We start from the raw sequence: 24,883 nt of genomic DNA, 5'->3' as shown, positions 1-24,883 counted from the left end.
AAATTAAAGCCCAAACATTTTCTTTCCCATTGCTAAAGAGAGAAGTCAGTCACCGCGTCCATTGGCTAAGTAGGTCCATTTGGAGACGGAACCATTGTTCAGAGAGGTGGGCCTCCGCCCGGAACGCATTGAGAAACGGACCGGAAGTGGGCCGGCTGTTCTCTTCCTCCGCGGAGGGCATGGGTGATCTAGCGGCGTGACTACTGTCCCGTACACGCTTCGAACGCGTGGTACTCGGTTTGGGGACTCCCTGGAAGCTCCGCTGCGTCGCGCCGGCGGGAATCGCGAGCCGATCCCTGCTCGGCCACTCCATGCCGGGTTATAGGCTGCTGGCGCAGGCCGGCGCCCAGGTGTTGGGCTGTAGCACCAGAGGCCTAGGTGCTGCCCCGGGCTTAGGGAATAGGTGGGTATGGGCAAGAGGGTGGGTGGAGGGGTGCACAGCCATCACAGCTGTGTCCTTGAACAGAGACTTGGCCCGCGCAGACGACCGTTAGGAGCGGAAGGGGTCCTGTGTCCAGGGGTGTGACACTGATTAAGAAAACGTCTTTTAATCCAAAGGCTCGAATGGGGTAGCATTTTAATATTTAAGAAATTAGCTATTAGCTGCGACTATTATCAGCAGCAGTAATGTCTTCTAACCAGTGTGCACTGTACAAGAAGAGTTTGTGTTAAGTGTGTATTAGGCGTGTGCCCTGTAGCCAGCCCCCTGTGAGCAAACCATTGTCATAACAGTTTTTTAGATAAAGCTGACACCAAAGGGAAATAGGTTGTCCAGAGTCACTCAGCTTGTAAGTAGAAAATCACTCTTGATTCCAAGCTGGAACTTCCTAACTAGCAACCAAAGGAGACTGCCCAAAGGTTCATTTAGGTTCTGGCCCACTCCGTGCAAGAATTACACACACTTTGGTCTGCCTCAGAGCTCACTAAGATCCTTCTTGGTGCTTGGTGTGTCAGCTGGTCAGAGGTTTGCATTTCGTGGATTTTAGTTTTGTTTCTAAAACTTCGTATATTTGGTTTCTTAGCGTAGGCCATGTCATTACAGGGAGGAGGAAAACTGAGAGAAAATCCAGCTTGCCCCGTGCTCCATTGGCTCTAAGACTGTCAAATACACATTTATTTGGGCTAGTATCCCCTCATAAGTTTAGGTAAGATCGTTCTTCGCGGAGGCAGCGGAAAAGCCTTCAAGCTAACCTTGATGAAAGTAGAAGCCCCAGAGTTCTCATAAGAAATGTTAGGGAAGCCGGGCGGTGGTGGTGCACGCCTTTAATCCCAGCACTCGGGAGGCAGAGGCAGGCGGATCTCTGTGAGTTCAAGACCAGCCTGGTCTACAGAGCTAGTTCCAGGACAGGCTCCAAAGCCACAGAGAAACCCTGTCTCGAAAAACCAAAAAAAAAAAAAGAAGAAATGTTAGGGAAAGTACACAATCCACTCCATTCCCTGGGGCCTTGAGTTATTATCCTAACACGGTGGCCTCCCCTACATTAAATGGAAATAATGATTTGGTTTTCTTGTTGTTTTTGATTTTTTTAGAACGAATATCTGGTTTTGTGTGAGAACTCGCCACAGCAACAGTAGCACTTGGTGGGATGAGCATCTTTCTGAAGAAAATGCCTCGTTTGTTAAGCAGCTGGTCTCTGATGAAAATAAAGCCCAGTTATCAAGTAAACTAAACCCCCTGAAAGATGAACCGTGGCCTTTACATCCTTGGGAACCAGGTGATTTGGGGGGCGTCAAAACATGACCTCTTAATCACAGTATGGCTGGATGCATGAGAGTGGTAACTGCTTTATAAATTTGACATCTCGGATTTTCATGTCTTGAGCCTGTCGGTTTCAGTCTGTTTTGGTTGCCAGCTTATTTCCAAACTCCTCATCTACTGCTAGTAAAAGACCTCAGGAAGGTGTCTTGTGAGAGGAAAATCCCTCTGGATATACGACCTTCTTCCCCTAGATACATAGAATGTAAAATGAAAGGGAAATGCCATGAAGAAAAGGTTGGAGAAACCTAGTGTAAAGTGTCCTGAGTGGGTACTGCTGTTTTCAGTTGGAACCCTTGTGTACCCATCTGGATAAGTATAGTTCCATACTCAGCTCTGTTTCAGTTGGAATCCTTGTGTACCCATTTGGACAAGCATAGTTCCACACTCCGCTCTGTTTCTGGTGTGAATCTAAATCCATGCGGGACCAGACCAAGCAGGATGGGCCTTTCCTGTTGAACATGTGGTCTCTGAAATTACTGAGACACTTAAATTGTTTAGTGACAAAAGTTCAAGTCTAGCCTGGCTTGAGCTCTCAGTAATCAAGAGTGGCCTTGAACTCCTGATTTTCCAGCCTCTACCACCTAAGTGCTGGGTCATAGCTTATGTAGTTCATGAGATCAAACTCAGAGCCTTTCCCGTGCAACATTCCTAGCTCCAGAAGTTCTCAATAGAGTACATTAGGACAACCTGTGGCATCTGTATAGTATAAGACCATCTAACATCAATACCTTTTAGAATTTGAATAGACTTTTGGTTTTTCGAGACAGTCTTGGCTATCCTGGAACTCCATTTGTAGACCAGGCTGGGCTCGAACTCACTGAGATCCACCTGCCTCTGCCTCCCGAGTGCTGGGATTAAAGGTGTGTGCCTCCACTACTGCCCAGCAGATGTTTTCTGATAGATGATGTTGGACAGGATCTGAAACTAGGAAAGAGTAATGATAGATTTATATGCTCTGTATAATTCTGTTATATTAAAACTGAGTGTTAGAATTGTTTTACATGTGCTCATTTTATAAACATTTATTAACCACCAGTATATTGTGCCTGATATAGTTAAAGATATTTAAATCTGTAAATAGTCTTGAATATATTGTATTTATTGCCAGGTTCTTCCAGAGTTGGCCTTGTTGCCTTGAAGCTGGGCATGATGCCTTTATGGACCAAAGATGGTCAAAGACATGCAGTCACATTACTTCAGGTAAGAAACATAGAACATAGAAGAACACATAGGAACATCTGTGTGTGTGCCAAGATCTGTGTACATAAGCTGTAATGTTGGAATGTGTATCCTGGACAGAAAACCTCATGGGAAAGGGGAGCGGGACAGGTAATAATGAGGACCTTTGCCTCTGATGGTTCTGGGGAAGTGGAGTCTGGTTTAAACCAGTCTTCCCATAGTTCAGTTAGGAGACCTGGAGCAGTGCTCTGGCAGAGAGGGATAACTAACAGATCCTCAAAGATCTGCCACTTAGTCCATTCTTAGAAAATATCTCAAGCCCATCCATCACTTTCACATACGGTTCTTCCAGTCCCTGACTGTAGCTGTGATCACGTTGCTGTCAGCGTGGATAATGAGTTAAGTAACTCTGAAATCCTAATTATACGAGGCCCTCATGCTGGCTGGGGAATCACACTACAAGCTTAAGTTTTGTGAATTTTATTGTTTTCAGGTACAAGACTGTCATGTGTTAAAATACACTCCCAAGGAAAGCTATAATGGAAAAACAGCAGCCCTCACTGTGGGCGGGAAAACAGTGTCGCGCTTATATGTAAGTATATATTCCCATTCCTAAAATGGCGCATTTTATTAGCTTCCGCTCTGCCTGCTTTTGTGTTTGAAGAACGTTCTGTAGTCACAAAATGCGACTTCCCTGAGGACTGTTTGGGAGAGGCAGACTAGCAGAGGCTTCTGGACCCTGAGAGACCCTAGTGCTTCCTCCTCTGCCTTCAAGCCTCACAAGATGTAATGTTTGTACATCTGTAAGGGGACTAAAGGTACCGCCCACCTAGTGGGCTTGTCGCAGGACTAAATGAGGTGCTCTGATGTGCCTGGGCTTCATACACGCTCCGCAGATCTTGGCTTTGTTTATTCGGTTTTTTTAGTGTGTGTGTGTGTGTGTGTGTGTTTTGACATATAGAAAAGCATTATTTCCTAAGTAGAGTGTTAACAGGGTGCTGAATGTGTAGCTTGTTAGGAAATGCCCCAATTACTACCCTCTGCCGGTGTCCTAGACCGAACCCTAGAAGTCAAGATGGTGGTCACCAGTAAGTGACTAGAACACAGCACTATCTCCAAACAGTTTTTTTTCATTGTTTACAAAATAAACATGGGCAAAAATCAGGATGTATTCATAACAAGTAGCAAATATTTCTTGTAACTGTGTGACTTTTCCTGAGGAGACACAAACAAACATCTACTCCCCGCAAATAGGGAACCCACAGCAGACCAAAGACAAAACCAAGGCCAGCTTGGCAAACCAGTGCTGTCACAGGGTTACTTAGAGGCATATGAGTGAAGATTGCATACAGGAGTTTGGGCAGCTCAGTCCAACCCAGGCAGGGTAACAGCTCTAAGTCTGCAAGCCCGGAGCTCCCGGCACGAGGTGTGGACTGCTCCAGGCTGAGGAAATCTCCTGCATGCAGTGGGCTGAGCTGTTGGCTGCTTCTGTGGGCTCAGGAAGGCCTTGTGAAGCCTCACGAATATAGTTGGAAATTGCGAGGTTTGCTCTTATCTCATGAGTGCCCCCTCCTTTCCTGGAAGGAATGTGTCATTCAGAGGAAATTGCTACACTGCGTGTATGTGCTTGTCACAGTTAAGTTCTTTTGAGTGCCTACTATCGGCCGGTGACATCATGTGAAGCCTCTTGCATCCATTCATTACCACACGTGATCACTTTAGCCTCTGGGGTGGAGGAGTGGAATCACTGGTCAGGACTGATTGACCACGGGTAAGAGCAGGGCAGACTCCACAGACTTGTGTACTTACATGTTTCTGGATATTAACCCCCTGCGAACCCTCAGACTGGTAAGAGGAGTGACTGAGGTAGTCATCCCATAAATCAGCATATATTCAGCAGCCACAGAACTGGAGACAGCCAGTCCACCTTGGAGAGGGCCAAGGCAATTCACAGGGAGGGAACAGAAACGAACAGTGAATGTAAAAAGAGTGCTTGTGGGAACCATTTCCTTGTTTTTTATATGACTACTGTCATTTTATTTTCATTATCAATTTTGTAAATCCATGACCTTATGTTCTTGACACATAAATTAAGCATCATATTGGGACAGTTTGTTCTGCTCCAAAAGAATAGTGACTCCTCAGATCCTGCAGATAGCAGGGCTGCTCTTGCAGAGGACCCAGGCTCAGTTCCCAGCACTACATGGCAATTGATAACCACCTGTGACTCCAGGTACAGGACGTCTAATGCTGTCTTCTATCCTGTATAGCCACTAGGCATACACATGGTGCACATACTACATGCAAGCAAAACACTTATACATATATAAAAAAAATCATCATTTTTTAAAATAAATAGGAGGTGATGGGGAACACAGGGTTGACCCTGAGTGCTACCATTAGTTCATCTTCATCTGCTTTCTCACATCCTTCCCTCACCCCACCTCGCCCCCCACCCCAGCCCTCCATACCCTACTCATAAAAGTAGAATTTGGAGATATCTGAATTCTGTTCCAGTTCTGAAATGCATATCAATTCTCTGAATCTTTTAGTTCTCAAAGAAAACACACTTGGAAGCACAATTTAATATATTCTCTTTTACTTAATAATAAAAATGTAGTATCAGTCAAACACTAAGAATATTTCCAAAGTAGCGCAGTACTTACTAATAATTAAATTTTTTCAGAAATGATAGCACTCCACTTTTACACTCAAGACTGCTGTCCTCCCTTTCCTCTATATATAAGCCTTAACGTCATTTGCAGCACCGGGGGGAATTTTGACATTGGAGTGCTTTTTCTTACATTGTGGTAAATGCTGACCACTCAGCTCCATGGTCTGCTAGAGACAAGGAAGGGGGTTAGAGATGGGACAAAGGGTAGAGGTCAATGAGAAGGGAGATGATCAAAGTATGTGCTATGCATGTATGGAATTGTACAGTAAAACCCGTTACCCTGTGTCATTGATCTGAGCTAACAAGAAGAAAAAGTTGCTTTGCCAGGGTGGGAAGCATTCACCATTTATAAGTGTTTTTGTTTAAAAAGAAGAGATTTTTTTCCAAACTAAAAATACCCTGGCTACTTACATGTTTTGCCCTCGGGGAAGCTGCATACAGATTGACTATATAGAGGGGTCTTGTTTTTATCTGTTGGTTTGCTTGTTTTTACAAGACTATGAATAGAAAATATTGGACAGTTGGGCAATCGAAATAAGTTGATTAAAATGGTTTTGTGTATAATAGGGCAAGCACCATTGTGTTTATTTAATCTGCAAAGAATTTACACCTCTAAAAACCTACACTAGTTTGTTTTTGTTATTCCTGTGTCTTATAAATAAAAATTGATGTGGTACATAGTGTTTCTTCATAAGAACATTAAGTAGCCCTAAAAGTTGATTAAATCAATTCATTTTGGGAGCAGAGCAGTGCTTGCACTGTAGGAAGGATAATTGCTGAGACATTCTGCAGAGGGAAGACAGCTCCATGGATGGGGTTACCCACGTGTGACAATGCTGTCAGCCTCCAAATTGCCTTTTTGAATCATTTATTTGGAAATTTAGAGGGGAAAGGAGGCGGGGCCAACCAGACTGTTACTGTGCGTCTGGTTTCAGTTTAATTTGAGCATTTGGTTTTTATCAGGACTAAAACCTAATTTTCTTTTATCTTTTATTTTTTATTGATTCTTTGGGAACCGCACTCCATGTACCCAAATCCGATTCATCTCTCAGTTGTCTTCTCCTGCCCCACCTGCCCCCCACCTCAGCTTTTTTTTTCTCCAAGGAAAGCTAAAAAATAAAAAGCCAGGAGTGGTGGCACACACCTTTAATCCCAGCGTTCCAGAGGCAGATGCAGGTGGATCTTGTGGGTTCAGGGCCAGCCTGGTCTACAGAGTGAGTTGCAGGACAGCCAGGGCTGTTACACAAATAAACCCCATCTCAAAAAACAAACAAAAAGATAAAAATAGACAATAAGAAAACTCTCCTCCGTCCTTAGACCTAGTATTATAATATTATAATTTTAGTTGAAACAATTATTCATTTCTAGTGAAATTAAAGAGTAATTAAAATGTATATATTTCTTAGTCCTTTTTATGTTTGAGCCTAGTGTTAATATAGGCTGTGATGTTCATTTTATCATTTTTGTCCCAAATGTAAGGGATTTTTCTCAGAAGCGTCTTGATACACTCCAAGTTCAATATTAATAATATAATATTATGCCTTATAAATCAGCTGAACTATGTGAATGTCAAAAGCAAATTCGAAATCTTCTAAATGAAATGCATGTGAATTCTAAACATCAGGAAAGTAATTCCAGGAGCCAGATTTGTAAGGAAAGCTTCAGTGTTTGCTCTTTTAAGAGCCAGTGAGGGTGAAGAAGGGGGCTTTGGTATTCTCAGCAGGAGAGAAGGGAAAGAGCAGAGAACTAGGGCAGAATCTGGCTTTCAGATTTCTGTGTTTCAGAGGGAACAGTGGCTTCTCAAGAGAACAGTGTTCACTGCACAGCCCCATTAGATCAGCCGTGTCCTCCGTGTTCACTGCACAGCCCCATTAGAACAGTATCTTCCGTGTTCACTGCACAGCTTATTAGAACACTGTCCTCCGTGTTCACTGCACAGCCCATTAGAACAGCCGTGTCCTCCATGTTCACTGCACAGCCCCATTAGATCAGCCGTGTCCTCCGTGTTCACTGCACAGCCCATTAGAACAGCCGTGTCCTCCGTGTTCACTGCACAGCCCCATTAGAACAGTATCCTCCGTGTTCACTGCACAGCCCCATTAGACCAGTGTCCTCCGTGTTCACTGCACAGCCCCATTTAGAACAGCCGTGCCCTCCGTGTTCACTGAACTGCAGGTATAGATGATTTAAGCAATTTTTAATTAAGTGTATCATTATGGACATAGATAAAAGGTCTAAGGAATAAAAAAATAGGCTGAGGGGTTGGCAGGTGACAGTAATTCAAGAGGCCTGAGTAATTAAGAGGGCAAGTTACCCAAAAATTTGTTGGAAAGGCCCCATGAACAGAGATGACAGACCTGTGACCAGTGCCCGTTGTGCTTCCAGACCAGTGAGGTCATCCATCCTGTCTGAGACTGGTACACCTGGCTGGATCTTAAGCAGTGCGTTTATTTGTTCTTAGATGTAAGCTCATCTCCTGTAAATGGGGACTTAGATGCTGTTGGTTCATTAGGGAAATAAAATGTGCTTTGATTTTTATTTTTCTGGGTGTTTGTATCTTGATTTGGGTCTCTGCATTCAGGCCCTTGTACTCTTAATGTGCTTCTTATATATGCTACTTTTCCCTCTAGAAACCTGATTCTATATTGGAATTTTACCGAGAACTTGGATTGCCACCGAAACAGACAATTAAAATCTTTCATGTAACAGATAATGCTGTAATTAAGCCAGGTAATCTGAGGTCGGGAGAGGAGGGAGGTAAAAATACCCAAATATGTGGTTTGTTTAATGTCAGCCCTTTCAATACAGCTAAACAAAATACATAGTCCCAAACACTTATTTTTAAATATAAAACCTATCTGATTTAGTCACTAGGAACAAACAAGTCTTTGTCCCTGGTAAGAGGGGAAAGCTGTAGGATCCTCTTTGTTTTCCCTGAGAGGGAGGAGCTCTTGTTTGCTAATGTGGAGTGTCACATTTTTTAAAAAGCCTCTCCAAGTCAGTGTTCTAGCTTTAAACTGTGTTCCTGATTTGCGAGCTAGGATTCTGCTAGGAATAGTACACTCCCCTGGAGAGTGAGAAAATACAGCCTTGAAAGGAGAACCTCCAAACATATCCCTTGGAGAAAGATTCATTTCCCTGTCCGTGGAATGTCAAATTAAGGTTTGACATGTGATTTTACTAAAGCATAAGGTTACTAAAGTATGATATTTTGGTGTGTTTTGACCTTCAAGAGAGCTCCTCAGTTTTTGAACTTGAATTGCAGCAAGAAGATAGTGAATTTTTAATTTTAAGGCAAAATAAATTGGATTATAAAAATTTTGGTAAGACTTTCAGTAGTGGATATTGATCTGACTTATAATGGGCATATATTCCACTTGGAATATAAAGGATTTGTTCTGAAGCAAATTTGAATATCCACCAAATTTGCTGAGTCCAGGCACTGATATTAGCATATCTCGTTTGTCTAAGATTATGTCTCTGGTCATGTCTAGGATGATCATAAAAGTCAAGTCCACTTTAATTTTTGCTCTAGCTCAAACCATATTAAATTACATTTTTGTGAGGCGGTGATGGTCAAACAGCTTGGCAAAAATGAGGTCCCTTGTAATCCTTTAAATTTTCTTTTCTAAATTAATAGTTTTGATTGACAAATCATTTGTATTCATGTGTAGAGTATAATGTGATGTTTTGGCATACACAGAATAAAGTTTCTAGCAACCCTAGATTAATCTTACCTTAAAGCCACCACTCTTAAATACCACTACACCCTGCTCTGTGTACTAATTAACAAACTAAAACTGGCTTCAGTTTCATTCTCAGCTACATTGAGAATCTAGTCATTTTTGTCATTTTTTTTTTTTTTTTGGCTCCTAATTGATGGTGTACTGTTGACTCTTAACCAAAAATAACACATTTTTTTAGGTCAGGGCTGTGACTTACACATATTTCTAATACAGATTTAGGAGTATCTATAAGGGCAGGTTTTATCTAATCCAAAGACCTAGGCTTCTACTAGGTGAAAGATTTGTTCAGCATGTGCCTAAAACAGAAATAATCTGACATGACCGGTGCTGTCTGAATGTCCCCTCTGTAATCAGTGGCCAGCAAAGGAGAGGCTGAGTCCAGGCAGTGCATCACAGTCCACTGGATGACGAAGATTGCATTAGACTCCAATGCATTCATTCTTCTCATATTTTCTCTTTTCCCCTTGTGTGAAATGGATAATATACTTTAATTCAGCATGCTTATTCACTGAGACAACTGGCCATCATTAAATCTGTTTGCCAGCAGGACTGGATGACCACGGGACTCACTCATCTTGACCGGTGCTTCATGAGCCCATGAAGGTGCTTTAGTCAGATGTGGTCTGTGGCTCACTCTAGCACGTGCGCCTTGAATAGGGTTCCCTTGTCCCTCAGCCTTCTCAGTGATAGCTAGAACTAGTTTGTGGATAGCTCCATTGTTTGGGTATTTCTACTGTTCCTAACTGCCCATGGTCTACAAGCATTTGAAAGCACAGCTGGGAGCCCTGTGGGGGAGGAGTCTGAGAATAGTCCTTTCTGTGTGGTAGATAACATGATTTCTCCTTTTCTTTTTATAAAGGGACCCCTCTTTATGCTGCTCACTTTCGCCCTGGACAGTATGTGGATGTCACAGCCAAAACGTAGGTCTTCAGCACTGCACTTCTCCTTTGCTTTGGTTTCTTCCTATGTTAGAGATCAGTGGGTGAAAGTGCGGTCATTCAAGTCAGTGAATAAAAACCCATGCCCTCCCCGCCTCTCTGTAAGTCACTGACTGTCAGTTTTAAGGGTGCACTGGGTTAGTTCCAAGCAGTTTCCATCAGGTGAGCTGAGATGTGTGCTTCCAGACACGGGGCTCTGAGCAAGGTCCTGAGAATTAAGTGCATCCCCAGTTAGGTCTGCTTTGAAGACCAGGACAGCAAATACTTCAATTGTGAAACACGCCTGAGCAGTGCTGATGTCTTCTGTGTGACCACGGAGTAGTTTAGTTGGGTGTGCTCTTTCCGGTTTCTTGGAGTATAAGATTTTATACTGTTTGTGAACGTGGTTGTTGTGTTTAAGTGTCCCAGTGTAACTGAAACCTGTTTGCAGTTGTTTCATCAGAAACTAGAGGAAATTCCACACTCGGGTCTCGTTCGGAGCATGAAGCTTGCTTGATTCTTGTGTTAGCTGGTGAGACTGCTGTGTGTGACTGCCACTCTAACAGAAACGCTGCCTTTGATTCATTTAGTCTGGGCTAGTATTTGAGAATCTTTAGCCATTTCTGCCCCATGGTGTGGTGTCTGTATGATTCTAGGAACTCTCTAGATCTCAGAGAAGTTACTGCTATAGTAGAGTACCCAAGTCTGTGTAGATGTTTGGAAACTGTTCCTGCTGGCTGCTGGAACTCACACAACCTAGAAAAGCCAAAATTACAGGGGCACCAGTTGTTATCAATTCTTGTCCTCTCCTCATGGATTCTGACTTCAGTCCTTTGTCTGTTTGCTTCTCTTAGTCACATGATAGTGCCTACCAGGGCATTCTCACCAGGAGCCCTCTGACAGGTAAAGGTGTCCATAGACTCTGGGAGAGAGCAGGTTGTTTGCGTTGACTCTATGATGGTGACGACCCAACAGCTGCTTTACCCAAAGACACCTGGTGAGTGTCGGGCTTGGTTTCCCTCCAGGCCCACCTCAGGTCACACATAGGCCACTTCAGAAGCAGCTGGGTGCCTTTATACCTGTCCAGCTTTGTAGAAATGACATGGGGTAGATCGGCATTTAGAAGTCTGACCCTGTCCCTTTGTTTCCCTAGTTACTGAAGATCACTTGACTTGTCTCTTGGTGACACTATTCAGTTTTTCTAACCTTTGGTTTGGTTAACCAGTGAAGACTGGGTTATAAAGCACATTATTTTACTTTTAAGTTTATGAGTTATTACAAATCATAAGATACCACACACTTCTCCTGTGAACTTTACATACAGTGCTGTGTGAATTCCATTATATAACTTGCAGGACATATGGAGACCCTGAAAGGACTTGCAAAGCCAGATGCCTTGGTCAGCAGCTATCTTGTGACTAGCTTGGTGTGCAGCTTAGCTTTTCAAACACCTGTGCTCAGTGGATGCTTTCAGTTCGTGTGCTACCATTGAGTGTCTTTGGCTTTTTTTTTCTTTTGGTAACTCCAGTTTTATGTATCAAGTAAGAGTGGGGAATGTTTCCTTTGTAAGGTTCTGTTTCTAGAAAACAAGATGATTTGAAATTATGTGGAAGTCTTAAGTCTAAATAGCAGGTAGGCATGGAAGAACAGATAGCCTCGGGATTAAGACAGTGCTGGTCAGCTCTGGAAGAACAGATAGCCTCGGGATTAAGACAGTGCTGGTCAGCTCTGGAAGAACAGATAGCCTCAGGATTAAGACAGTGATGGTCAGCTCTGGAAGAAAGGAGGACCGCTTGGAGGTCCTCGCTGCTGCACGCCTGCAGCTCAGCTTCCATGTCATTGCTGTGCAGGAAATGGGCTACCCCCATGGAAGCACACTGCATTCTGGTCTGTGCATCTTCATGCAGACTGCCTTGCATTGGATCTTATGTAACCTAGTGCCAAGTGTTTCCAGGGACTGTACCACTTCTAGCCAGCATTACTGCATTTCTCTGGTGCCTTTAAATGCTTGTGGACTGACTGCTCACGTGGAACTGGATTGAACTTCCGAGTACAGTGTTGGCTGTAGCTGTGTGGCTCATCCTCGTGGCCACTGACTTCCCGGGCTGTGGGGTGTCTGGACAGCACACACGCATTTGCTTGGTTTTCTTTATTCCTCTTAAGTTTTCTAGTGCCCGAACCTCAATGCTTCTTATTTGGAAGGCAGTTCCCTGTTCAGAATTTAAGCCCTTCAGTGTCCGTGGGAGTATTGTTTTCCCCTTTATCTATGGAGACTTGTCTTTTGAGTATAAGTTCTGTATCCTCTTGTTTCCCCCCTCCTGTGACTAATGTGAGGACAGGCTTTTCTACTTTGTCCTCTATTTCTTATCCATTTTCAATAATTGATCTACTAGCTGTTCAGAGCAGTAAGTTTTTAGACATTAGTGAAACGACGAGTGGTTGGGTTACAAAGAGATAATCTCTACCTTTCCTTACTGTAATATTTGTAATGTAAATGATAGACTCTCTGGAGATTGTTTTAAGTACCCTATTGGAATTGCAGAGCAAGAGAATCAGGTGAAATATGGAAAGCCTGGAGTCAGCAATTGTCAGTGAGTGATGGATGCTTCAGGCTTCATTATAGTCTCCGTTCTTCAGTAGGTGCAACGATTTCATATTAAAAATTATTTTACAAAAAAAACTTTTGCATTTTTTTTTCTTTTTTTTTTATTATTTATTTATTAAGGATTTCTGCCTCCTCCCCGCAACCGCCTCCCATTTCCCTCCCCCTCCCCCGATCAAGTCACCCTCCCTAATCTGCTCGAAGAGCAATCAGGGTTCCCTGACCTGTGGGAAGCCCAAGGACTGCCCACCTCTATCCAGGTCTCCTAAGGTGAGCATCCAAACTGCCTAGGCTCCCCCAAAGCCAGTATGTGCAGTAGGATCAAAAACCCTCTGCGATTGTTCTTGAGTTCTCAGTATTCCTCATTGTCCTCTATATTCAGCCAGTCCGGATTTATCCCATCCTTTTTCAGACCCAGGCCAGCTGGCCTTGGTGGGTTCCCGATAGAACATCCCCATTGTCTCAGTGTGTGGGTGCACCCCTTGCAGTCCTGAGTTCCTTGGTTCCTTGCTCGTGCTCCGTCTCCTTCTGCTCCTGATTTGGACCTTGAGATTTCTGTCCCGTGCTCCTCTGTCTCTGTCTCCTTTCATCGCCTGATGAAGGTTAGTATTTATGAGGATGCCTATGTGTTTGTCTTTGGGTTCACCTTCTTACTTAGCTTCTCTAGGAACATGCATTATAAGCCCAATGTCCTTTAGTTATGGCTAGAAACCAAATATGAGTGAGTACATCCCATGTTCCTCTTTTTGGGTCTGGCTTACCTCACTCAGGATAGTGTTTTCTATTTCCATCCATTTGTATGCAAAATTCAAGAAGTCCTTGTTTTTTACTGCTGAGTAATACTCTAATATGTATATATTCCATACTTTCTTCATCCATTCTTCCGTTGAAGGGCATCTAGGTTGTTTCCAGGTTCTGGCTATTACAAACAATGCTGCCATGAACATAGTTGAGCATATACTTTTGTTGTATGATAGGGCCTCTCTTGGGTATATTCCCAAGAGTGGTATTGCTGGATCCAGGGGTAGGTTGATTCCGAATTTCCTGAGAAACCGAAACACTGCTTTCCAGAGTGGTTGCACAAGTTTGCATTCCCACCAGCAATGGGTGAGTGTCCCCCTTTCTCCACAACCTCTCCAGCAAAGGCTATCATTGGTGTTTTTTATTTTAGCCATTCTGACAGGTGTAAGATGGTATCTTAAAGTTGTCTTGATTTGCATTTCCCTGATCGCTAGGGAAGTTGAGCATGACCTTAAGTGTCTTTTGGCCATTTGAAGTTCTTCTGTTGAGAATTCTCTGTTCAACTCAGTACCCCATTTTATAATTGGATTGATTAGCCTTTTACGGTCTAGTTTCTTGATTTCTTTATATATTTTGGAGATCAGACCTTTGTCAGTTGCGGGGTTGGTGAAAATCTTCTCCCAGTAAGTGGGTTGCCTTTTTGTCTTAGTGACAGTGTCCTTTGCTTTACAGAAGCTTCTCAGCCTCAGGAGGTCCCATTTATTCAATGATGCCCTTAGTGTCTGTGCTGCTGGGGTTATACACAGGAAGTGGTCTCCTGTGCCCATGTGTTGTAGAGTGCTTCCCACTTCCTCTTCTATCAGGTTCAGTGTGTTCGGACTGATATTGAGGTCTTTAATCCATTTGGACTTGAGTTTTGTGCATGGTGATAGATATGGATCTATTTTCATTCTTTTACAGATTGACATCCAGTTTTGCCAGCACAATTTGTTGCAAATGCTGTCTTTTTTCCATTGTATACTTTTAGCTCCTTTATCGAAAATCAGGTGCTCATAGGTTTGTGGGTTAAAGTCAGGGTCTTCTATTCGATTCCATTGGTCTACTTCTCTGTTTTTATGCCAATACCATGCTGTTTTCAATACTGTAGCTCTATAATAGAGTTTAAAGTCAGGGATGGTAATGCCTCCAGACAATCCTTTATTGTATAAGATTGTTCTGGCTATCCTGGGTTTTTTGTTCCTCCATATAAAGTTGATTATTGTCTTCTCCAGATCTGTGAAGAATTTTGATGGGATTTTGATGGGGATTGCATTGAATCTATAGATTGCTTTTGGTAGAATTGCCATTTTTACTATGTTGATCCTCCCAATCCAAGAGCAAGGGAGGTCCTTCCATTTTCTGGTGTCTTCTTCAATTTCTTTCTTCAAAGACTTATAGTTCTTGTCGAATAGGTCTTTCACTTCCTTGGTCAGGGTTACCCCTAGATATTTTATGCTATTTGTGGCTATCGTGAAAGGTGATGCTTCTCTGATTTCCCTCTCTGTTTCCTTATCCTTAGAGTAAAGGAAGGCAACTGATTTTTTGGAGTTGATCTTGTATCCTGACACATTACTAAAGGTGTTTATCAGCTGTAGGAGTTCTTTGGTAGAATTTTGGGGATCACTTATGTATACTATCATATCATCTGCAAATAATGAAAGCTTAACTTCTTCCTTTCCAATACAAATCCCCTTGATCTCCTTATGTTGTCTAATTGCTATTGCTAGAACTTCAAGCACTATATTGAAGAGGTATGGAGAGAGTGGACATCCTTGTCGTGTTCCTGATTTTAGTGGGATGGCTTTGAGTTTTTCTCCGTTCAATTTAATGTTAGCTGTTGGCTTGCTGAAAATAGCTTTTATTATATTTAGGTAGGGTCCTTGTATCCCTATTCTCTCCAAGACCTTTATCATGAAGGGGTGTTGAACTTTGTCGAATGCTTTTTCAGCATCTAATGAAATGATCATATGATTTTTTTCTTTCAGTTTATTTATATGGTGGATTACATTGATAGATTTTCGTATGTTGAACCAGCCCTGCATCTCAGGAATGAAGCCTACTTGATCATAGTGGATAATTTTTTGGATGTGTTCTTGGATTCGGTTTGCCAGTATTTTGTTGAGGATTTTTGCGTCGATGTTCATGAGTGAGATTGGCCTGTAATTCTCCTTCCTGGTTGAGTCTTTGTGTGGTTTTGGTATCAAAGTAACTGTAGCTTTCTTCTGTGACTCACAAAAGTATTATATTTGAGTCACACCAGGGTAGGCTAAGTACAGATTTGTTCATTCCTTGCTTTTGCTTTCCTTTTGTTCTCAAGTTGGATAGCAACTGGGAGAAGCCAGAGCCTCGCTACCTGTGCCTCCCATGGCTCAACAGGTGCACTCTCTCCCCGCACCCTGAGAGAAGCCAGTAATTGTCACTTGTGGTCTTGCCTTTTGTTTAAAGGTTATTTACTGAAGAGGTTCCATTGTACACAGCGGAGCTCATGAAGTGTTCCAGACCAGACTGGAAAACAATATGCAATTAGCTGACACATAATTAGCACTTTGAGGGTACCACTTTCATCTTGTAATCATTTACTCTAAAATGAGCTCAATTATCTTCTGTAATTTACCTGCTTGCGTTTGCTGGTGCGTGCACTCAGCTGTCTTTTTAAGGCAGATAATCAGTTTGAGAACTCTGGAGGCAGTGGTGAACGTCTACAAAGGCAGCCATGTTTGAATGTGATATTTTTAAAGCGTGTTCCTTCAAGATGAGTATTGCTGGCCGCTCTCCCCTGCTGCTCTTAGCTGCTGCTTGCTAAATGATAGAATACTTCAAAATTATTCTTCACTTCCTTCTCTTCATTTGTAAATTGCTAAGCTTTTTGCATTACTTTGCAAGTATGCCCTAAAATTCATTGTTAAGTGGAAATATTAATAATATCTGAGGTACAATTTCAGTGTTTGATTTTCATAGCTTCTCTTTGGAGTGCATCTTTCTATGAAATTATCCAGTACCTTTTCCATTGAATTTATGTTACACTCTAGTTTAGCTTTTTGTTAGGATGACTTATTTTTGTAGTTATTGAGGGAAGAGAGGGTAGTATATGCTGGCAGAAAGAGATGTAAGCTACGTCTAATTTAGTTCTGAACCAGTCTTGATGTGTGACTTGAGAGCACATGCCTGTTGGACTCCATTTATAGCTTCTAATTGTTTTCAAGTTCAGTTCTTGGTTTATCTAAAGCTGTTATTCAAGGGGCTTTCTTCAGCCCATTGTCCGATGCGTCTTCGTTAATAAACGTGTAGCAAAGTCCTTGTAGAAAGAGTGTGGTTTTCATGCTATTTTGTAATTGGTCTGAACAGTGCACGTCTAGTCATAGCTGGCTTTGTTGAAACTCCACAATATTGCGTTAAAGTGTATCGCCACTGACTGGTGAAAGGTGAAGAAAATCTCCACCTTAAGAGTATGTAGATGATGTCTGGAGTAGACTTGCAAGTCCTCAGACCTGCATAGCATCACTTATAGGGATGGATGTACTTGACCTTCAGAGATGGACTTTAGTATAGAACCTTGGTGTCATTAGCTTGTTTCTTTAGCTAACAGACTTTGCAACAAAGTGTTTTCATATAATTTTTTTTTTTTAAGTTTTTCGAGACAGGGTTTTTCTGTAGCTTTGGAACCTGTCCTGGAACTAGCTCTTGTAGACCAGGCTGGCCTCAAACTCACAGAGATCCATCTGCCTCTGCCTCCTGAGTGCTGGGATTAAATGTGTGTGCCACTACCATCTGGCTTAAAAATGGTGTTTAGGTTATTAAGAAACTGTCTTTCTCTACTTTTGCTTTTACACTAGCTTCCTATCAGCCCAGATCAAGATCATCTGGTGTCCTCTAAAACTACTTGCCCATCATCTAGAGCAGTGGTCCTCAGCCTGTGGGTCATGACCCATCTGGGTTTGCATATGATATATTTATTTACATTATGACTTATGACAGTGGCAAAATTACAGTTATTAAGTAGCAACAAAATAATTTTACGGTTGGGGTCAGCACAGCATGAGGAACTGTTGCGAGCCACCGTGCTAAAGGCACCCTTGTAGGTGGCAGAGCCAGACTAGAGGTGCATTAATCAGTGCTCTGTTCTGTGCCCCATCTGTTGCTCCCTGACTCGCAGCCCTCACACAATGGCTTAAGTAAATCTACAACCTCAGTGTCTGTGGTTAGAAATTCAGCATACCTTGCCTGGCTGTACCTGGCACAGGTCCCTCACAAGGCCACAGTTACATTGGACCCTGACTAAAGGAAAATTGCCTCCATGCTCAGTGGCATGGCTGTTGGCAGCAGCGGCAGGGCCTCAGCTGCTGACAGGAACTACCCTCTACCTTCCGCTCCATAGAACTCCTTGTTTAATGCGGGGGCTTCTTGCAGAGCAAGAGGAGAGAGTACCGGAGGAGTCTCTGCTAAGCAAACCTCAAGCTGACAGCTCATCTCCTAGCATATTTTTCTGTTAGACTGAATCAGCCCTAGGCTCCTGGGAAGGGGATTAAGGACGGCATAAATACTAGGAGATTGGGACCTTTGGGGCCCATCCTAATGGCTGCCTGCTGTGTTTGTTAGGAGACTGACAAGGTTAGGAGGGTGAACCTTTCCTAGGTAAATTCCCCGAGTTTAACTTGCTATTATCTCACAGTCTTGACCTAACATTTGAGACAGAGTTAGACTCCAGGGGGAGGTGCAAGCCAAGACAGACAAAGGAATGTTCATTTGCAGTTTGGCTTATATGGCCTTTTCTGGCTATTTAGATAAAAAGTCTTGTTAGAACTCCAAGGTGCTGTCAAGAAAGTGTAGTCAGAAATATCTTATACTCCACTCATTATGTAAATTCTAACTTTTTTCCCCCAGTATTGGTAAAGGTTTTCAAGGTGTCATGAAGAGATGGGGATTTAAAGGCCAACCTGCTTCTCACGGTCAAACGAAGACCCACAGGAGACCTGGAGCTATTTCAACTGGAGTGAGTATAAATAGCAGTGCTCATTGAGGGAGGTGGGAGGTGGGCAGGGTCTCACTCTGTAGCCCGGGCTAGCCCAAACCTTGCAGTACTCTTGTTGCCTCAGTCTCTGACATGCTCGAAATGCAGGCATTAGCCATAGACTAGCAGTGTTGATCCGTTTAGTGCCAGGTGCTCCACCTCTGCACAGACTGCTGTTTGTCAGTCAGGCCGGACGACTTCAACCTGACTTCAGTGGGTGTCTGTAGTCGTCCCCTTTTGTAGGCTAGGCTTCCCCAGTGCTCTAGTGCGTAAATACCCATGGGCAGCACTCTCTGTTCCTACCTTTCCTAGCGTCCTATCTGCAATCCTAAGGCAGCTGCAGGTAGCTACTCCATTTACTGGTTCACATACTGGTTTTGCCCTGGGGAAACAACTGAGATTGTTGAGGATAGCATTATAGTGTATTGGGGGGGCATTGAGATTAATGGAGAACTAAGCAATAATAGCATAAGAAATGAAGAAAAGACCCTCTGTTTTGCTAATTCAGTATTTCTTTCCCAGAGGTAGAGCAGAGACTGCCTAGGGTGCTTTTGAATAAAACCTTTGGAGCCTCAGAGGAAATACAAAGTCCCTCTTATGGTTGGTGGTTGGTTACATATTCCATTTCTTTCTCAATAAGAAAGAGATGATAGCTTCCCTTAGATACTAAGTTCTCACCCAGCAGGTTGTATTACCAAGAAGTGGAATTTTTGTCTTACTGTCTACTGAGAAGAGAAATCTGTTCACAAGAATGCCAGGAAATCAAAATCAGTGTTGGGAACACAGCGAAGGGGAATGGGCAGAGCCCTGGTTAAACTCGGCATTTTAACATAGCTGCCTGGTGTGCTCCTCATCATTTCCTCTGGGGAGTGTCAGCCTCTGAGAGTGTGCCTGCCACACAAAACTGTCTGCTCACTAAGAGCTCAGCGAGTGGGCCCCTCACTTCACATTCAATTGCTTCAGAAGAGGGGTTAGTATCCATGCTCAGAGCCAGCTGGAGCTAGATGAACATTATTCTAATGATGCAGATAACAGGAGTCGAGAAAGTAGCCTCTCAGGTGAGGGAGAAGCCCATTCAGGCTGTGGGGGCGTGGGGGGCCAGTAAGCCAGGAAATAGGATGAGGTGAAATCAGCCTACTGGTTTCCCATGATATAGTGATGTGGTGTGTTTGTGTTTACTGTGTTTCTTATTGCTATATTTTTAACTCCTGTCAGAGTTAGATCACTTAGTATTCCTGCTAATGAGTTCGTCTCCTGTCTGCTTCTTCATCTGTCTTTATTTCCCGTCTGGGAGTGCCTACTGCTCTAATTGGCACCGTGAACCTCGGAGAGCAGGGCCTAAAAACGAGGCAGACTAAAGTCTCATGCAATAGCCAGCTTTATTCAGAGCATCAGACTGTTAGACTCTGAGGGTTAAGAGGAGTCACATGAGAAAGTATTCAGTCACAAGAAAAATGTGTTTTTCCAGAGGCAATGAATAACAACAGCTGACGGGAACTCGCTCCTGTCCACCGCACCTGGGAGGAGCACAAAACACTCCAAGAACAGTTCTGTGTTCTGAAGAAACTGGGGTCACAAGACTCTTGTCTGTTTTCTTTAAGTTTTCTCACAAGCACTCAGAATTCTCATATGACTTCCTTCTTTGACTGTGTTCCAACATAGGAGTAATAAATAGATAAACATCCGTATTCAGTTAAAGAACTGACATAGCCGAACAAAGGATTTGGAAGAATAGAACTTAATCATTCTTGTTTCTGGTGTCCACTGTGATTTAGTCCTTACTGTTTCAAATCAGAAGTACTGAAAGCGTGACCTTTGTTTTTGTTGTTCAGGATGTTGCCAGAGTTTGGCCCGGAACTAAAATGCCTGGGCAGATGGGAAACCAGAGCAGGACGGCGTACGGACTGAAGGTAGGTCTGTAAAGGACTGGCTGTAAGCTTGTATGCAGAAGCCTAGAGGGTCCAGTGTCCATGTGTGTCCTGAGCAAGTGTGCTTCACCACTGTTAGGGTGTGGGGTGTGGGGTTGGTTTGTAGGTGTGAGCAAGTGTGTTTCACCACTGTTAGGGGTGTGAGGTGTGGGGTTGGTTTGTAGGTGTGAGCAAGTGTGCTTCACCACTGTTAGGGTGTGGGGTTGGTTTGTAGGGGTGAGCAAGTGTGCTTCACTGTTAGGGTGTGAGGTGTGGGGTTGGTTTGTAGGGGTGAGCAAGTGTGCTTCACTGTTAGGGTGTGAGGTGTGTGGTTGGTTTGTAAGTGTGAGCAAGTGTGCTTCACTGTTAGGGCTGTGAGGTGTGGGGTTGGTTTGTAGGTGTGAGCAAGTGTGCTTCACCACTGTTAGGGTATGGGGTGTGTGGTTGGTTTGTAGGTGTGAGCAAGTGTGCTTCACTGTTAGGGTGTGAGGTGTGTGGTTGGTTTGCAGGTGTGGAGTGAGACTCACTCAAAGGAAATGAAACTGAGTTGTACTGTAATGGGGGCTGCATAGTTAGATTTCACATCTAAGCCATGAAATGGATACTTGTTACAAAGAAAAGAAAGAAACAGTGATTTACTATTTGAACTGGAGTATTTTCACAAGCTCCTGCAGGAGGAAAGGGACTCTAAGCATTAGATTGAATCTTTTCCTTGATAAAGAGAACGGAAGCTCCCCGACACTGTGCTCCTGTGTACTGTGGAATCACAGAGAAGTTGAAGGGTGTTGCTGAGCTGTCTCGGATTGTATGTCAGGTGTGTGAGTGAGGTAGATGTGGGTAAAGAATGGAGCGGATAGTCCCAGTAGAGGGGAAAAGAGCACTGCATTGTGGGACATGCATATTCAGAGAGAGAGAGAGAGAGAGTGTGTGTGTGTGTGTTAAAAAAGAAGTTATATTTAATCTACTAATCTGAGAAAAGACAAAATAAGTTACCCATACCAACAACACCCAGAGTTAGTCGCTGTTGCATTTTATGTATCTTCTTCCCAAGTTGATTCTACATACATTTAATGTTTAGATTCTGCATGAATTTATGTAATTATGTCAGACTTCTCCAGAGCAGGTGACTTTGGATGCTTGACTAGACAACCTGATAGGTAAACAAAGGTTATTTTTAGGGTTCCCTTCTATGATTGTTGTATGAGGCTGAGAAATCCCACTGTAGGCTTCCTGCAGACTGGAGCCCCTGAAATGCCTCTAGCCCTGACTTAGCCCATAACATCAGCCAGAAACCCAGTGATCCAATTCTCAGTCTGAAGCAGAAGTCCTGAGAATGAGGCAGCGGCATTTGTCAGGCGCTGAGTCCAAAGTCTGGGAGCCTGAAGCGCAAATGACTTGGGGCAGGGCTTCTAGTGCTAGTCTCTCTCATTTATTGTGGCCCCAGCTGATTGGATGGAGTTCACCCGCTGAATGAAGTCCACACACAGACTCCCCACAGGCATACCGGAGGTAATGTTCTTAGCATGCCTTAATCCGGTCAAGTTGACACCTGAAGCTAATTATCAGATAAGTCTGTTTCCCACTGTTACTATTTTACCCTTAGTAGGGATCATCTGCTTGTCACAGTTTTCTGTGTGGTATTATTAATACCTTGATAGCCCATTTATTCTCTTACTGTCATTTTTTTTTTAAGCCAGTGTGTGTGTGTGTGTTTTCCTCCATGTTGAGATGTTTTCAAAGGCAGTCTGCTTGCCTGGCTTATTTTGGAGATTAGATTCGATGAGTTATGAATTCCCAATTGCTAGTTGTAGAAAAGAAATAATAACCAAACCAGAACTGAATTTCCACGTGTTTGTCTTGGTGTAAGCAGACTCCATGGAGTTGAAGTGGTCATCAGCGCCACTCCTAAAGTAAGGCGCACTGCGATCTTCAGTCACTAAATAAGACTCAGAGCTTTTCAGCCTTTGCTTGGTCTTCAGTAGCAGGTTTGCTCACAGCTTTGTGGGCACTTCCTCGGCTTTTAGTAACACATTTGCTACTTCCTGGGGCTTTTATCTCTGACAAGTTGTTCGCTTCATGTATAGGTGTGGAGAGTGAACACTAAGCACAACATAATCTACGTGAATGGCTCTGTACCTGGACATAAAAACTGCTTAGTGAAGGTATGTACAACGATCTTGTTTCTACCACTCGTTCATCTCCTTTGACCTGAATGTGTTAGCAGCACCTCGGTGAAAGGAGCACTACAAAATAGCTACACGCTGGAGTTGTAAAGCCAAGAGCTTGTGGGAAAATGGGCTTCAGGGAAAGAAAGGAGCCTGTGCCAAAATGTCATTATTCCTCTGTCCTTTCAGGGATAGATGAGTTTTGCTTTGAGCCAAAGAACCAGAAGTTCTATGGTAGGAATCATGATCCAGAAAGGTGACGAGGCCAGGGCTCCCAATGACAGCATTGCTCTGTCACACCTGCCTTCCCAAATACCTACTGTCATTTTCAAAACTAAAAAGAAAGGGAAAAAGGAAATACAACTAACATGTTGACCAGATAGAGTAAAATGGAGCCTGGAGCTTCCAGAGACTTAGTTCTATCCAATAAAACCCACAGTGCCGACTCAGACAAGCCTTGGGGATGCAGGGTAGAAGCTGCCGCCTGAGTGTCAGGAGGTTCATGGTTGAGTGAACACAGAACATTCACCGTCGATTTCCAGCAGAAACAAATGAAAGTCTCAGTCTTAACTGTTGCATTATATATTGACTTACACTGAAAACATCATCAGTGATTTGTTATGGGAAACCTCAGGTCTATAAAAGTGTAAGCGTGACTGGGGAGTCACTACTTGGACCCCTTGTGACAGATTTTATCAAATAAGCACATAGTTTTCTTATTGGGTGTTTTCCTGATTAATGCTGAGTCTAAGGTTGGTGAATTGGAAACAAAACAAAACTGACCGTGATGGTTTCCTTCTGCGCAACGTCCTGCTCATTTCTTGAAACAATCATAATGAGGGCATTTAAGATAGAACTGTCTTTATACACTTAGTGTTCCTAGCAGCTGTCATTTTGACTATTATTCATTTCTTCTTGCTAAAATGAATATATCCTATTTTACTATATATATAAGTGTATTTTTCCTTCCTGAATGAGGTGTATGGAAGCTTTGTGGTGCCCAGTAACATCCAAAACTAAAATAGAGCATTTTAAATCGTATCAGTATTTCTGCTAAAATGTGTCAGCTATGAATCCAGACATACTTTGAAATATTTTCAGCCATAAAATGTTCTCAGAGCTACTGTAAACACTTACGGCTCTCTTTGATTGCTGTTGGCATTCTGTCCTTAACCTCTTAATAAAAGTGCTTTTTGCCAAACGTAAGCTAATTTCTTTAATAAAAGTGACGTTTTCCTTTTCGTGCTCTTAGAGTTAACTAAAAATTCCATGTTTTTTAAGCCTCACCTTCAAAATTTGGTTGTAAGTATAGAAAACAAAGTAATAAAAACAGACCAAAAAAGTAGATAATAAAATGGATGATTATTAGGTATTAAATTTGTATTTAGTATGAGACCTTCATATTTGAAAAATAAATGTGGATGTAAAAGATAATTGTGATGTGATTTTAAAATATCCATTCTGCTGGACAGTTATTGTAAGTATAAAGTATAATTGGTTTCATTCTTGTGAGGTAGGTGGTTCAGTTGAGGAAAGTTGATTAATCAAGCTTACTAGAATACAAAGAGAAGCAACGGTAGAGTCATCGATCACCTCTGCGTGGAGTGGCTGCATTCCTGTTCAAACACACAGGAACAGATATTCTTTATTAGTGGTAATTTTAAATACCATAATTTTTTTCCCTCAGGTCAAAGACTCTACGCTGCCTGCATATAAGGATTACTGTAAAAGCCTGCCATTCCCTACTTACTTTCCTGATGGAGACGAAGAAGAACTTGCCGAAGACTTGTATGATGAGGACGTGCTGCAGCCCAGCGCACCTTCTATTACATTTGCCTGATGTCACTGACGTGCCAGAACTCTGTGCTCTGCACTCGAACCAGAACAGTAATGGAACCAGGGATCCTGTCCCTCTGCTTAGTGCGATGCTGTGCTCTTGTTTTTATCAAAGGAGACAAATGCATCTCTTCCTCCTCACTTCAATCTGATTAGCAAAATTCCTACATTAAATAATGTAATCATGTGGATTAGATTTGTTCAAGTTGTCAATTAACAAAGAACAATGTTTTGCCATTTGTAGACATCACTCTCTAGATACATTTATGTTGATCTTAAGGGTTTTTTAAACTATATAAACAACTCTTAT

General features: G+C 42.8%; 1 protein-coding gene across 1 annotated transcript; it reads left to right on the top strand.

The window, feature by feature from the left end:
* The first annotated feature begins 153 nt into the window (after positions 1–153).
* Mrpl3 (mitochondrial ribosomal protein L3) lies at positions 154–24,883 on the top strand. The gene is made up of 10 exons (XM_075964805.1): positions 154–403; positions 1,531–1,715; positions 2,868–2,959; positions 3,432–3,530; positions 8,243–8,342; positions 10,218–10,278; positions 18,539–18,647; positions 20,498–20,575; positions 22,657–22,734; positions 24,425–24,883. Exons 1-10 carry the CDS (start codon positions 312–314, stop codon positions 24,575–24,577), a joined length of 1,047 nt encoding a protein of 348 aa, XP_075820920.1. The 5' UTR covers positions 154–311; the 3' UTR covers positions 24,578–24,883.

Source organism: Microtus pennsylvanicus, chromosome 3 (genome assembly GCF_037038515.1).
Source record: "Microtus pennsylvanicus isolate mMicPen1 chromosome 3, mMicPen1.hap1, whole genome shotgun sequence".
Lineage (NCBI taxonomy): Eukaryota > Metazoa > Chordata > Mammalia > Rodentia > Cricetidae > Microtus > Microtus pennsylvanicus.
This window is presented reverse-complemented; position numbering and strand designations above follow the sequence as displayed.

Bases quoted from the DNA above. Each gene is read 5' to 3' on its own strand.
- Mrpl3 (XM_075964805.1), top strand. From the start codon at position 312: ATGCCGGGTTATAGGCTGCTGGCGCAGGCCGGCGCCCAGGTGTTGGGC. The intron at 10,279-18,538 runs GTAGGTCTTCAG...TTTTTCCCCCAG, and splicing joins GTGGATGTCACAGCCAAAAC to TATTGGTAAAGGTTTTCAAG. The intron at 20,576-22,656 runs GTAGGTCTGTAA...CTTCATGTATAG, and splicing joins GGACGGCGTACGGACTGAAG to GTGTGGAGAGTGAACACTAA.